This window comes from Macrosteles quadrilineatus, unplaced genomic scaffold (genome assembly GCF_028750875.1).
Source record: "Macrosteles quadrilineatus isolate MER2022 unplaced genomic scaffold, UCM_ALF_1.0 Scaffold_8__2_contigs__length_117827958, whole genome shotgun sequence".
Lineage (NCBI taxonomy): Eukaryota > Metazoa > Arthropoda > Insecta > Hemiptera > Cicadellidae > Macrosteles > Macrosteles quadrilineatus.
In genome coordinates, this window is record NW_026542601.1 from 14,568,502 (window position 1) to 14,583,423 (window position 14,922).

Sequence of the window (14,922 nt, forward strand, 5' to 3'; positions counted from 1 at the left end):
TCAGTTACTATAACTGTTATATTTTTATATAATAGTCTAATAAACCAAACCGTTGAACTAAATTGGAAAATACATGTTGGATTGGCTGGATTTTGACCGAGTAATTAACTCAAAAAGTTAGCATGAACAAAGCAGTTGCATGGGTAAAAAATCTATACCAACTATGGGAACTTTAAAAAACTAAGAACAAGAACTAACAGAAAACTGAAACACATGTTTTTAAGTAAAAATAAAAATTTCTGTCAAAGTAGAGGAGAGAAAGAGGTAGTTGAATCGAAACTGTAAAATGTAAATTAATAGGTCATACGTTTTATTCGTGATAAAATAATTAATGAAAATAATAGTTAGTGGTTTCCTGTGTCATACCAACTATATAAAATCCATCCGAAGGGAGAAATCTTTCCCGTCTGGTAGGAGTATACTGTACACGTAAGTTCATGTATAGGTTAGGGTGAAAAACTTAGAATACAATAGATCAAATCCCTTCATGTTCATGTCAGTTCTTGAACATCGTAGGCCTAGCTGCAGCATAACTTTATAGGAACCTATAATAATTATTGTTTGTTTTAACGATGATGACCTACGTGATGTGATACAAGCTGGTAACAGATATTAAGATTTTGTTATGGTAACATCATTATAATAGGCCTAGCTGTCACTTATCCCAAATACCAATGTCAAACTAACTTGTTTTAGATCCAGCCCAAACCTTAAAAATATTGTTTTTTAAATCGATTTGAACCCCACCTTAAAATGGAGATTAATATTTTATTAAATAACTTCTTGATCAGCATTGTACGTGTTATTAAATTTACGGAAAGTAAATAAAAGAAACGTCTTATAACACTTAAAACATATATTTACGCTTATACTGTTACTCACAAGACATTAAATATATATATAAAAAAAATGAACAAATACATTTTGATTCCAGTTGTACTTATAAAAATGTATTGGCCGGTGCTTCCGGTAGCCAATAGGGTAAGTAGGGACGCCATTCAAGATTCTTATCATTCGCCTATTGGGTCTGATGATGATTGGAGTGTCCAATCGAAATCGATCACCACTTACCATTTTTTTTTTTTTTTGTATAGGCCTATTTACTGTCTTGTGAGTAACAGTATAAGCGTAAATATATGTTTTAAGTGTTATAAGACGTTTCTTTTATTTACTTTCCGTAATATTTTATTGTAAATCAACATTTTCAGGACTGAGTCATCGTTAAGAAATGAATTCATTCGATCCAGACCACGCACTTGCTATCATTCTTCAAGCTAGATTTAATGAAGAAGCAAAAAAGAGCAATGAACCAAAGAAGGTATGTGGTGTCTCGGCTTTTTAAGCTCTTGGACTGCCCAATTAAAATCATATTAGGTTGTAAGTGGTTAGTTACTGAGGAAGGTAATTTCAAACTCGATTTCATGATCTAATTACAAATCTTTCATGATGTATGTAAGTATTTAAGTTTAATTCTAGTAATGTTTTTGTGCAATTTTAAAAATTGATAAGTTAGTAGACATTTTGCCTCTTTTTTGTAAAACAAAGGCTTTGACACCAGCCTAGCTACTAGACTATTTGATGACCTGGTTTTAAAAAGTAATACTCAATATATTAATTTAATAGCCTGTAGAGAAACAAAATTAATAGCCTATTGATTCAATCCACAGATTTAAAAATCCACTGCTAACCATGATAAGAAATTAGAATAGAATTAGAATAGAATGTATAATGAATAATGAATGTATAATGAATTCAAAGTATAATGTAGCTTAAGTAACAAATCTGGGTGTATGTGTGAACAACTTTAGCTGATATTCAATTGTTTCAGGAGAATCTACCAACGCCAGTTAGGCGAAGCTTCACTCCCCAATCGTCTCTCATTGACCCTGAGTGGGAAGTGACTGATCCCTGTCCGGATGTTCATGGCCTGTTTTTGGCTTTCAACGACAGATTTTTCTGGGGCCGTCTTCTTGGAGTTGAAGTGAAATGGAGCCCTCAAATGACGTCGTAAGTTGTATTTATGTCACGTTTTTCATTAGCCTATTACAATTTGTCAAAGTATAGGCCTAATTACAAATTAATTTTGATTTGCATGACAATTAATATAAGAATTGTGAATGAAAGTTAAAACATACAATTTTAACTAATGAACAATGAATTATGTCCTAGTATTTGTAGCATTAAAAAAAGATTACTCTTCAAGGCAGGATCTTTTTAATGCCCCCCGGAACCTGCTACGGTAGTTTTTTCCCAAAATCGCGCCAAACCATCCCTTATAGTATTGCCTTGTCCTGTTCGGCAAGTGTTAGTCACTATTAAATTAATAATTTCATCATCAAAACAGAATTCAAAAATACCTAGGGGGCTATTAACTTCAATTTTAGGTCCATTTTTAAAACTAAATGAATCTCTAGAGTTTATGACCTTGGAGAGGATCAACCTACGTATAGGTATTTACATTATAAAATAATACATCTGTCTCTATTGCAATCACTCCAATCGGGAACAGCTGTAAAAAATCAAAAAACTAATGCTGTAAAAAGATACTTTGCTGTAGTCTTAGTTCAAAATAGTTCACTAATTCGTCATCAGATGCCACCCCCAAACGGATTGACCACTGTGAAGGGTTACCGGTAATGTATCTGTTTCTGATGCTTATAATTAAATTTTTAAGGGTGGCGTTTAACTTTTGAGTTGTTTGTAAACAGCTTTAAACACACAGAGCTTGTACATTGAGTTTTCCAGATGAGATTTATTGTGGTTTACATTGTAAGTTAAATGTGTTTACAGGTGTGCTGGGGTCTGTGTTTACGAAGGTCGCAACGGACTTTGTTCTGTACGACTGAGCGCACCACTCCTCAAGTTACGGCCGCGGAGTGATCTGGTGGAGACATTGTTGGTAAGTAAAATAGGTACAACACTTCTAAGCTAAACGGGTTTTTTCATTATTATGTATGTTTTGTCTAGTAAATGCGTAAATAAATAATACCACCAAAAATCCGAGTTAGAAATCAATTACTGATTATGGTACCTTGAAATATTACTTCAGTACAGGAAACTTCAATAAACATACCCTCGTTAACGAATCATGGCCTTGTTATCATATTCAAATATCATATTCATATTCAAAAACTAACCGTGATAAAAGTAGGCTAATATTAATAACAAGTCTTAACATGTATGATAATCCCCACGAGAGTCTTGTTCCATGGTGTAATGGAAAACCTTGTAGGTCTACCCTTTAATTAGTTATTTTAATTTCAGCACGAGATGATCCACGCTTATCTGTTTGTGACGAACAACAACCGAGACAGAGACGGCCACGGCCCCGAGTTTCACAAACACATGAACAGAATCAACAAAGAGGCAGGAACAAACATATCAGTAAGTGTTCAACTTTGAAAATGGACTAATCTTTATTTATTTCAGCGGTTAGGTAAATTAAACAAGCTTAAAGAAGGTGTTTTAGATTTTAGCGTTTCAGTAGTAAATAATTCGGATGGACACCTTCGCAGACTTGTTTTAATCCAAAAGACTTAGGGTGACATAAACAGCATTCAGCGATGCGGTCCAAATAAATTTAACTTTATTTTTAATTGCAACCTTAAGGGATGTTTTTTCTAACTGAAATGGACCGCTTTGGTCATTAATAAAGGTGGTTTACTTTTATAAATGTCAATACTTCTCAACACTTGCCAAAATTTACCCAACCAATTTACAATTTGTTTCAAACACGACACAGAAGTTCCAGTAAAAATCCTAACCATTGTAAATTCAGGTTCTTTTTCTGTCATGCCAGGTCTATCATTCGTTCCATGCGGAAGTGAAGCTGTATCAACAGCACTGGTGGCGATGCAACGGTCCCTGTCAGAAACGAGCTCCGTTCTTTGGCATGGTGAAGCGAGCTAGGAACCGAGCCCCAGGACCCAACGACTTCTGGTGGGCGGATCACCAGGCGGCTTGTGGCGGCAGCTTTGTCAAGATAAGAGAGCCCGAGGGTTATGGAGTGAAGGCTAAGAGCAAAGGTGAGATGAACATTTGGAAACTCAATTTAGAATGTTTTTACGTAATTAAGAATTCTATGCAAGATTAATTCTTGACCAAGATGTCTTTTGGCATTGGGCAATCAATAATAACGCTACCTAAAAAAGGTTAAGGTTGGATGATAATAAGACTTGGGTTTGGACAGTTCCCTTGGCAAAAACATTAAAAATGCCAATTTTGTGGAAGTACACAATTTAAAAAAAACATACCTACATTTTTAGTTTAGTAATCATAAAAACTAATTAGAGGTCTGAAGAGTTATTGGTTTTTTAGCTTGAATGTAGGCTACACTTAATTTATCTTATAATGATTCAAAATTATAATTCTCTTTATTCGTTTATGTAATGGTTAAAGAATAGAGTCACTTGTACCACTTATACATTAAAGAAATACAGTAGGTAATAACAACAATTAATTGTAAAATAATATGATGTCAGTTTCTACAATTTTGCAGCCTAATTTTAGAATTTATGCATTCTAGGTAAAATTATTGTGATTAAATTGATAAATCTTTGGATGTAATTAAGTGCAGGCTTTTCCCAGTGAAACCTTTTGAATGCTGTTACTGTATAAAAAAATACAACTTCAACCCAATACCTTTTTGTGGGATGGTAAAAGTTTTATAGATTATTTTTGGTTTGTTTCAGCAATGAAAAATCCCAAGGAGGGAAAAGATATTCGGAATTTTTTCAAGAAACCAGTCAATATGTCAAGCTCCTTACCATCATCATCAAAAACGTCAACCAATGAGAAGGTCGGAAGTAACATATTTGGTTTCAACAACTTGGCCTCCAATCAATCTCCCACCGCAGTCAAACCATCTAACTCGGCAGTCAACAGAGTCGTGGGTTTTGGCAATCTGTCCAACTCCAACGGATCAAAAGTTCCCCAGAAAACATCTCCGAAGAATATAGGAAACGGCCATGTCTTAGGAAGGGGCAATGAAAACAATTTCAAAGGAAGAAATGTACCTTCAAATCGAGGAGCTAGAGGTGGAATGTTGGCGAATCGAGGGGGAGGAACTATGGTATTGTCAGGAACCAAGAACAAAACCGACGATGAAAAAACTCCCAGCCCCAACACAAAATTGAGAATCGACACCTTTAAAACCTTTTCAGGTTCCGGTTTTACCTTGGGAGGCAGTACCGGTATCGATAAATCTAGAAGTCGGCTTTTGAGCCTTGGAGATCATCCAGAGAAGAAGAAACAAAAATTTGATGCAGAATCAACTAAGAAACCGGAATCAAGACATTCTCTTGGTAATAAACCTGATGAAAGGAAGGATTTGTGTAAATGTGTAGTCTGCGAGACGAGTATGCCTCGAGAAGAAATAGAAGCTCACATGGAGGACTGCGTAGGACTACAAAATGTTTTCAACAACAGCACTGTGGATGAAGATGGTGATGTTGAAGAAGTAAATGAAATAAATAAGAAATCCCAGATAACTTTTTGCCCTGTCTGCGCTCTCCATGTTGAAGGGGATATTAACATTCATCTGGACCAATGTTTGGCCGAGTCTGGGATACTCAATGTGTTTGACGAGTCTCCGAGTGATGCGTATAACCAAGCTTCAGGTGTAACCCTTCATTCAGATTCTCCGATCCTCATACACGACGGAACAACTCCCAGGGATTCTCCGATCCTCATACACGACGGAACAACTCCCAGGGATTCTCCGATCCTCATACACGACGGAACAACTCCCAGGGATTCTCCGATTGAAATAAGTGATACGGAATCGCCTCAGCTTTTACGCGTTGTAAATGCGTCTAAGCAGAAATTTGAATATGACAGTGATATAGAAATCATCGAGCCTGAAAATAGAGTTGCCTGTATGATCTGTGGAATGCGATTTGGTGAATCGAGGATAAATGCCCATGTCAATAAATGTCTCGACTCAGAAGACAATTGAAAAAAAGTTTGCTAATATAACAAAATTTTTGTGCCTTTAAAAAACTTCTGATTTGTGTTGTGATTGAGAGTATTGTATCGTATCGGTTTCTTGTTTGGTCCCTCTTTGTTTGAGTAGGCCTAATACTACATTATCCACATTTTGTATTATGATATAGACAGTTCCTGAAAAAACCCGTGTTAGTGAAATTTGTATCTGATGTTTTTATGGTAGGTTTGTTTGACTTTTGTAGGGAGTAAAGAAAATGATGGCCTTAAATCAAATTTTGTATCAGGCCAATTTGTAAATATGTATTGCAGTTTTATTCACAAATTGTTTTCTTTTATATTGTTATTAGTTATTACCAACGTTTTGTAATCTTACTGTATAGTTTTATAATAAAGTTGAAGTTTTTATATTTATATAATTTATTTACCATTCATTTGAAAAACTCTAAAACACAAACTTACAATAACCAAAACAGATATTGTCATTGCAATAATTCACATTTATTGTTTTCAGCATTAAACCTCTCTTTTGTAGGCTCAGAAGTGCTCAAAAATAAATTTTGTTCAAGCTATTATGTGCCTTTAAATAACAAATATATTTTAAACTTCCGGTGAAGACTTCTTTTTTACTTAAATTACTATAAAAAATCCTCATAATGTTATAAATTAATGCATTTTAAATTAAAAGATACTGTTGGCAAATTGTAAACAGCCTCAAAACAGGGGTTTCTCATCTGGAAATACAATCAATAAAAAAAAATCATAAACTATCTACTAAGTAAATTTTACATTTACTGGACCATTAGAGAATAAATAGTTCATCATCACACAAACCACATCCAATAGTTTGACAAGGTTTTGATGACAGAAATACTATTTTATCAGTGTCGTGTTCATTAGTAGTTTATGAGGTCTGTGAGATGAATTTAGATTGTTTGAATGATTCATTGCCCAAGTATGGTGTCTTGTGAATGAAGTCCAATGGAATATAGAAATGAGTAAGTTTTACAATTTTTAAACCACTTCTTTAACACAACAAATTCAATCTTTTGATCAATTAATTTTCTGATTAATAAACACAAAGTATTTGTTTATAAGAAACACTTTGTTTACTTTCAGATTTATTAGTAACGGGACTGGGCCATGCAATTATAAAGGTGATTTTATTTTTCATCTTAAACCTGGATATGTTGGGAGGTAATTAACTATAATTAAACTAGATTTCATCAATTAATTTTCATTTATCATAAGACATAAGACATGTTTATTTCCAGTAGACATATTACAAATGTATTGGAAGAGTCAAACATTTTTCATGCAGAGCAGTTGTCAAATTGAGAAGTAAACTACAAAGTGTACTTTGAAGTCTACAAAAAAAATTGCATTTTAAGTTATTTAATTATTGGTCTTAAACTAACATCACAGAGTTTATCACTATCGAGAAGTAAAAACAACCATTTAAAAGTTAGCAAAACATTACAAAATTAAACAGGTTGTACTACAAGGCATAAGGTGAAGGCATAATAGTTAGACAATGACAACTAAAACATAACTTTGACGAAGGAAGGTCTAAAAAGTCTTTGAGTTAGTAAAAGGGATTAACAGCTAGCCATTGGAACACTTAATGTTTAAAAGAATTATATGGTATGACAATGATGACATTCTACAATAGCATCATCCACTCACTACTCCCATGGATAAAACATACTCAAACATTTAATTTCTCATTCTTGTGGATTAGCTGAACACAATTTTAAATTTAAAGTATGTTTCTTTCTATCCTGAGCATGCAGTGTATTTTCATATTCATTATTAATCTTTTGTTATTTCACCAACACTATTTTCAGAACCTAATTAAACAATCAGATTATAAACCTATTGTATTTAAACCAATGGATAGAGCGCACCCTGCAATTTTGTACAGGGTGAATAAAAAGTCAAGACCCCCCCCTCTAATATTTTTCCAAGTAAATATACAGAGAAATCCTTTTGGTGGTCGAGCAATCTTAGCAGGAAGTTTCATTTGATCATTTTGAAATTTTTGAGTGTCCCCCCAAAAGGGGGGATTTGGGGGGCAACTCAAATATTTTAAATGCAAACCCCCTTCAAGTGACACCTCATTTTGAAGTGTTTACAAAAACTTAAAGAATTGTGAAAACTAGAGGTCGCTATCTCTTCTCTGTCCAAAATGGTAGCCCGTCAAAATCAACGGTAAAATTGTTAAAATTGGCTGCCATTTTGGATAGAGAAGAGATAGCGAGCTCTGGTTTTCACCATTCTTTAAGTATTTGTAAACACTTCAAAATGAGGTATCACTTGAAGGGGGTTTACATTTAAAATTTTTGAGTGTCCCCCAAAAGGGGGGATTCGGGGGACAACTAAAAATAACCCCTATCAAGTGACACCTCATTTTGAAGTGTTTACAAAAACTTAAAGAATGGTGAAAACCAGAGCTCGCTATCTCTTCTCTATCCAAAATGGCAGCCAATATTAACAATTTTACCGTTGATTTTCCACAACATTTGACGGGCTACCATTTTGGATAGAGAAGAGATAGCGACCTCTAGTTTTCACCATTCTTTAAGTTTTTGTAATCACTTCAAAATGAGGTGTCACTTGAAGAGGGTTTACATTTAAAATATTTGAGTTACCCCCCAAATCCCCCCTTTTGGGGGGACACTCAAAAATTTCAAAATCATAAAATGAAACTTCTTGCTAAGATTGCTCGGCCACCAAAAGGATATCTCTGTATATTTACTTGGAAAAATATTAGAGGGGGGGGTCTTGACTTTTTATTCACCCTGTATGTAAATATGCTCAAATGTAACCACTAACCAGATATGAAAAACATCAAAACGGGCTTTAGATTGTACACAGTAGGAGCGAAGACTACTTGTATCCAAAGTCAAACATTACTAATTTGCAACCTAACCTCCACCTAACCTAACCTAATCACCCACACAACAACTGAATCTATCAGTTTTTAGTATTCACTCCAAACAAATCCAATATTTATCCAAACTAGCGTACATGTTGCTCGAATTCGAGCAATTGCAATGTATTACAGGAGTTATTTCAAAACGAATAACAGTCATATTTACAATGAGTTTAAAAGAGTCAACTCAAAGATTACCGGTGTGTAACTCAGACCATGTTTATCTTCGTTATTGATAAACCTAAAGCATTCCGGCCGGTTTTCTCCTTCTCTAAATGCCTCGCTGTACAGGCAACACAGGTCATTGATAGAGGGCCAATTGAGAACAAAAAGTGGTTTTGGGGTAGTGTTAGGGCGCATTTGTAACCTAATAGTTGAGTGTGTCCAGGGTCAGGTGCCGACTGTGATGAGTTAAGCCTAATACGCGCCACTGATCTGTAGCTGCGGTCGTTATCACGATTACGCCTCCTGTCTATGTTTCGTTTTCGTCGCGTCGGAGACATTCAAAAGAAAAAAACAACAACAAATAAACAAATTATAGGTACACAAAAACACTATAAATGCACAAATTTAAGTTAGAATCATGCTAACCCGATCCGTCATAGCGACACAAAACAACCATAAATACACAAATTTAAGATAAAACCATACTAACACGATCCGTCTTGGGGGTTATGTTTACACAAACTCAAATAGTAAACAAATGTACTCAATGCGTTTCATTGAATTGAAAAATAAATAACAGCAATTAAATTATACAGCTGATCAAAATGTAAACAATTATGTTCCTCATAAGGATAACATGGGAACTTTCAAAGCCACTGGGGCAGAGCCCAAAGGACTTTAAAAAAAATGTAAGGCCAGTTTGCAAATCTACGCGACACGCTCTTTCCAGTGAGACGTCAATGGATGAAATAGGTTAATAAATGGCGGAGGAGTTCAACCGACAAAGTTTCATGTAGCGTATTAATTATATAGATTGAGTTCAAGTTTTGCTGTTTTACAATACTAATTAGATGCAAACGTTCTATAGTCCGTTCACAAAATTTAGGCGGTTTAAGGGTAAGGTTTTTTGGCCCAATTTTTGTGCCTGAAGTGGTGGGGATATAACCGCTTCCTCTCAACCAATTAATACAAACCCTTTAAGAAGCGAAATGCTTATGGAGAATAGTCAGACTGGAATTTTGCCGCCAAAATGAGCTTCGTGCAGCTGCCACTACGATTGCTCGCGCTGCGAGCAAATGATAATGAACCACAAAATGATAGCATTACCGGTACATAGAATATGGGTATACTATACATTTGATTCAGATACACATATAATTTGCACACTAAATTTATATCTGCTATGATGTCAGAGTTTATGTATTAAACTTGTAATCATTTACACACAAATTATCAAAACTTTTGATTGGTGAACATTTTTTTAAGATTCCAAAGAGATTTCATCGGAGGAGTTTTTTCATGACAACATGTTTCCGTTCTTTGACACGCCAACTACTCAGAAACCATCTTTTGACGAAGCTGTAGAACAGTTTTTCGGCGAACGAGAAGATGATAAGTTCTTCAAGAAGGAGGAGGACATGTTCGAAATAATGAGAGAAAATGAAGAGTTCTTTTTCAAAGAGAAAAGCAAGCCTGTGAAGTTGGCGGTGAATGATTCCGTTACGGTTTCCCAGAGAAGCAAGTTGTGTAACTGTCACGATGTGTACTGCGGATGTTGCTACTCCGTCAAGCTGTTTGGGAGGGAAAAATTTAAAGGTAATGTATAGAAAGTGGTAGTATAGTCACTCGATACCTTTAGATCGATAATTATCAATCGCGAAGTTTTGTGTAACGGTTGATGATGATGGGTTTGGTGAAACTTAAAAAAAATAAGCATTTCAACCTTTCATGTATGTGATTCCTGTACAATTACAAATGTATCTAATTAGTTTTATTTTTTATTTCGAGCCTATATTTTTAATAGAAATAAATATGAATAGATTTGGTTACATCTGAATCTAGAAGGATTGGTTTCCTTTCTATATGCCTTTAAAAGAAAAACACCTTGAACATGGGAGGATCCAGCCAGTAGGAAACGAATCCTGCCGGGGAAGATTGGGTAATCTCATCTTGAACATAATAACCTGAAACATACATTTTGTGGCAATCCGGAGGCACAACATAGAGTGATTATTTAAACCATACCTACTTTTTAAGTGTTAATTTTTGTACCACACCAAAAGGTGGGGCTGCAGCCCCCATACAGCCTTACATTGGATCTGTCCATACCTTATTTTGTGTGTTTTTGTGATGTATGTTTTAAGCGCCAATGGCAATTTTGTACATTTTGAAAGCAAAACGTCCAAACCCTGGTTTTGTTACCATCAAATGTCAAAATTGTTGTTAGATAGTTGTTATTAGACGCATCAATAACTTAATTCATAGACAAATGGTATATGGGTCTGAAAACGATCTCAATTGGAATTAATCAAGCAATCTTCAGATTTGAAGTCGAGCACCTAATCACTTGTCCACCCGGACAATAACTTATGCTTAAACTGAAATAAAATTACAAAACAAACCACGCAGTGTTAACATTTAACCACGATACGGAAAAGACTCGATCAGTTGATTAAGTGATGAGATTTTAGGGACAGATTTCAATTACTGTATTACCTTCTAGATAACAATAAAAAACAAGGAGAAAAGAAAAATGAAATCCTTAGTTTAAATCCAGTAGGCTTATTACATTTTTCAATTAATTGATGTCAACACTATGTACAGGCTGCATGGAGATGGAGTATGTAAGCAGGGATTTTGCCATCTTCATGACCTTCAGCATCAACGGACACATAATCATCACACGAGTGCTTTCAGGTAAAAAGAGTCAATAAATTTACTTGTGAAACTCAAACTAACGCCACCCCTAACTGTATGAAACTTGGGGGAGTGAGCTGGTCTAGTGGTTAGAGCGTGGGACTTTGGCTCTTTGAGGTCCCGGGTCCAAATCCCGCCAAATCACCAATGGATTTTATCTAAGCGATATTGCTGTAACCCCTAGGTCTAGCCTGCAGTAATGTGAAAAAAATCTACCGTCCTAGGACAAAACCCCTAACTGTAAGAGAGACAGTAAACATTAATGTATGATGTATGTGTTAATATGAAGGCAAAACCTATTTTTCAGGTCAGGGGCTAAAGCATGGATTTAAATAGCAAATCTTTTCTTGAAACAAACAACATTGTTAAAAAAAACTTTTTATCACTATTTGATTCCGATATTTCCCTTATTATTTTATCCTCATTATCTTTAAATATGACCATTAGATAAAGTATCAAATCAAAACCAAACTAAATTTGTCGTGTCAATAGCGCAATTGATTCATCTGACAAAGAACAAAGCACAATGAATGTAAACAGTAATTTTACTTTTTGGATTCTTCTAGGCCGCAACCCGCTGCCATTCTGCAGTTCGACGCCGTACATTCCCCTCGTCAGTTTCTGCATCCGACTTTACGACATTCACCACAATCCTAACGGACTCAGTCTCTGCATGCGACTCGAGGCCACATCCATGCGGCGGATACTCTTCTCTATCAGGTGAGACATTTCAATATCAACCAATCAACCGAGTTGAAATTTGACAGACCATCTAATAAAATAGTTGACGTGTTACCAAACTCAATTTTAGATTGTAATGTATTGTTTGTGCTGGACACTTGATTCCTAACCGCACCGATTCCTTAAGATTATTCACTATGTTTTAATGTACCGGTAACGACTTATCAGAGTCCTGACTATGGCTTTATCAATCCAATAAAAATATGACTCTTAATCAAGAAGTTGATTCTTCTTAAGAGATCTTTCTTCATTGAAATTCATTCAAACATGGCTCAATGTCCACAGTCTATGCAATATGAAAGGTGATTATCGATGAACGAATAATATTAATTAGGCTACTAATTTTTTTTATTGTACTGTACATATTATTACTACTAAATGGTTAGTAGTTTGTTTGGTTAACTTCCCAAAATCCCAACTTCATAGCTTCCAATACTCAAAAATCCCCAACTTTTACACTTTCCACCGAAGATTGGGGGGATGGCTCCTCCTTACTCCCCCTTGACCGACACCCCTGGATCCAACACATCACTACTTACAGCTTACACCAATTTCATAAATATCTACAGTCTGTTCAGAAAATTTAGGCGGTTTGAGGGGAAGTTCCCCCATTACTTTTTTTGCTTAATGTATATTTTGCAGTTGATTGACATTTTGACAATCCTCAGCCGTTGCGCTATTGTTTTAAAGGTAGGATGAAGGCAAGGGGATAGGTTTCTTCCCCTAAAACCGTAATTCGGCAAACAGAGGATAAGTTATCATATTTATAATATAATAATTAAATAAATAATCCTATAAAAAATTCAAGGAATTGTGAGTCAACCCTCTGTTTCAGTTTTGACTGTATCAAGATAGACAACCATAGAATTTCCTTCTACATGCCGCCCAACGCTACCACCTTTGGTGTGGTGGGCTTTCATCTCGGGGACACAGACCCTTATATTTCGTATCAAGACTGGACAAAGCTACACATCCCTTTGCCAGAGATCACCCCGGCACCACCCCCACCAAAACCTACGTATAAACATCATCTACTCTGGCTACATTGGTGAATCAAATCAAAATTGTGACGTTATTGGTGATGGCTTTAGGTTTTTAAGGTGTTCTTTGACGCATTAATTATTTCTTCCACATACAAGCCATTAAGTGTGAGAATCCAAGAATCTTAAACAAGTTTTATAGTTTAATTAACTAGTTTAACAAGTTTAACTATAGTCTATAGTTTACAGCCCAAAAGAATGTTTCAGGGGGATCTGCTTTGCTCAGCAATTTAGCTCTCATAATCTGAATCATTAACGAATGTATCTATCATTAAAACACTCAACTCCTAAAAATCCGGCCCTTAGAGGTATGTTTTTAACCTTTGAATAATAGGTTTTGATCAACAACTAAGGTTAATCATAATATTAAATAGACCATTTATAGAAGTAGGAAATATTATTTTAGTACAGTTAAAAGTTCTGTTTCACCAATTCAAGATAAAGTTAAAACATACAAGTATTACAAGAAATGCTGTGGACTTGCATTTCTTAGGCTTATGCAGCTAAGTGTTGGAAATAGAATTTAATATCCTAACACAAAGTTAATAAATAAATAATAAAATATTTTTGTTAAGAAAAGTTTATAATAAACATAATTGAGCTTTTACCAGACTTTTATTACCCATTTATGGTAGAGAAAAAAATTCTAACTTAACGACCAATTCTGGATTAAATCAACACGTTCCTGCTTCTATGTTTTTGGAAACTATCTACTCCTAAGTAAAACCATAGACAAAAATAATTAAATATAGACTGTCAACCGTGCTGCGGTTACCATAGGTTATGGCGCACACCGCTGGGAGCGCCATGTAGTTACGTAATGCGTATGCTGTAACTACATGGCTCTCCCAGTGGTGTGCACCAGAACCTATGGTAACCGCAGCACAGCTGACGGTCTATATTTAATTATTTTTGTTTATGGTAAAACTACTATAACAACTGAGGCCCTAACTTTGCCTGTTGAAAACAACAATATTTTTCATCTAATTTCAAAACTACTTTTTGATAGTTCATAATTACACCAAGCTGTCCTCGATCAATTGACTTTTAATAAATGACCGTGGCCAATGAAAAAGCTGGTCATAGTAACAAAGCTACAAAAAGCATCACTCCATTCTACACTCTTATTTGGGCTGAAATTGAAATACGCATCTAGGTGGCGTTCCCATCTTTAATAATAATAAAGTTATCTAAAATGTTTATAGCGTTTATGCAATTTTTACACTGCCATTATTTTTTGAAGTATGAATCAAATATAAAGAAATATTGTTAATATTTAAAGGGTTAGATTGGATTTCCTCAAGATTAAAACAACCCTAAAATGGATCCTACAGTTAATTCTTTCATTGAACACTAAATTTTAAACTAAAAACTACAAGTCATTTCAGTTTCTGTATTAGG

The 14,922-nt window shown here is 35.0% G+C and overlaps 2 protein-coding genes across 4 annotated transcripts; both read left to right on the top strand.

Moving 5' to 3' along the window:
- The first annotated feature begins 261 nt into the window (after positions 1-261).
- Positions 262-6,346, top strand: LOC129001625 (DNA-dependent metalloprotease SPRTN-like). 2 transcript variants are annotated; one of them, XM_054428991.1, is made up of 7 exons: positions 262-429; positions 1,209-1,318; positions 1,829-2,007; positions 2,791-2,899; positions 3,265-3,384; positions 3,800-4,025; positions 4,692-6,346. In XM_054428991.1, exons 2-7 carry the CDS (start codon positions 1,229-1,231, stop codon positions 5,954-5,956), a joined length of 1,989 nt encoding a protein of 662 aa, XP_054284966.1. In that variant the 5' UTR covers positions 262-429; positions 1,209-1,228; the 3' UTR covers positions 5,957-6,346. The 2 variants fall into 2 exon arrangements, with proteins under 2 accessions (XP_054284966.1, XP_054284967.1); XM_054428992.1 differs by having other exon boundaries at positions 262-410.
- Positions 6,347-6,862: 516 nt separating this feature from the next.
- Positions 6,863-14,047, top strand: LOC129001234 (uncharacterized). 2 transcript variants are annotated; one of them, XM_054428462.1, is made up of 6 exons: positions 6,863-6,941; positions 7,063-7,140; positions 10,310-10,639; positions 11,648-11,740; positions 12,307-12,460; positions 13,317-14,047. In XM_054428462.1, the coding sequence occupies exons 1-6, from the start codon at positions 6,938-6,940 to the stop codon at positions 13,531-13,533; spliced, it is 876 nt and encodes a 291-aa protein (XP_054284437.1). In that variant the 5' UTR covers positions 6,863-6,937; the 3' UTR covers positions 13,534-14,047. The 2 variants fall into 2 exon arrangements, with proteins under 2 accessions (XP_054284437.1, XP_054284438.1); XM_054428463.1 differs by lacking the exon at positions 7,063-7,140 and having other exon boundaries at positions 6,869-6,941.
- The last annotated feature ends 875 nt before the right edge of the window (positions 14,048-14,922 follow it).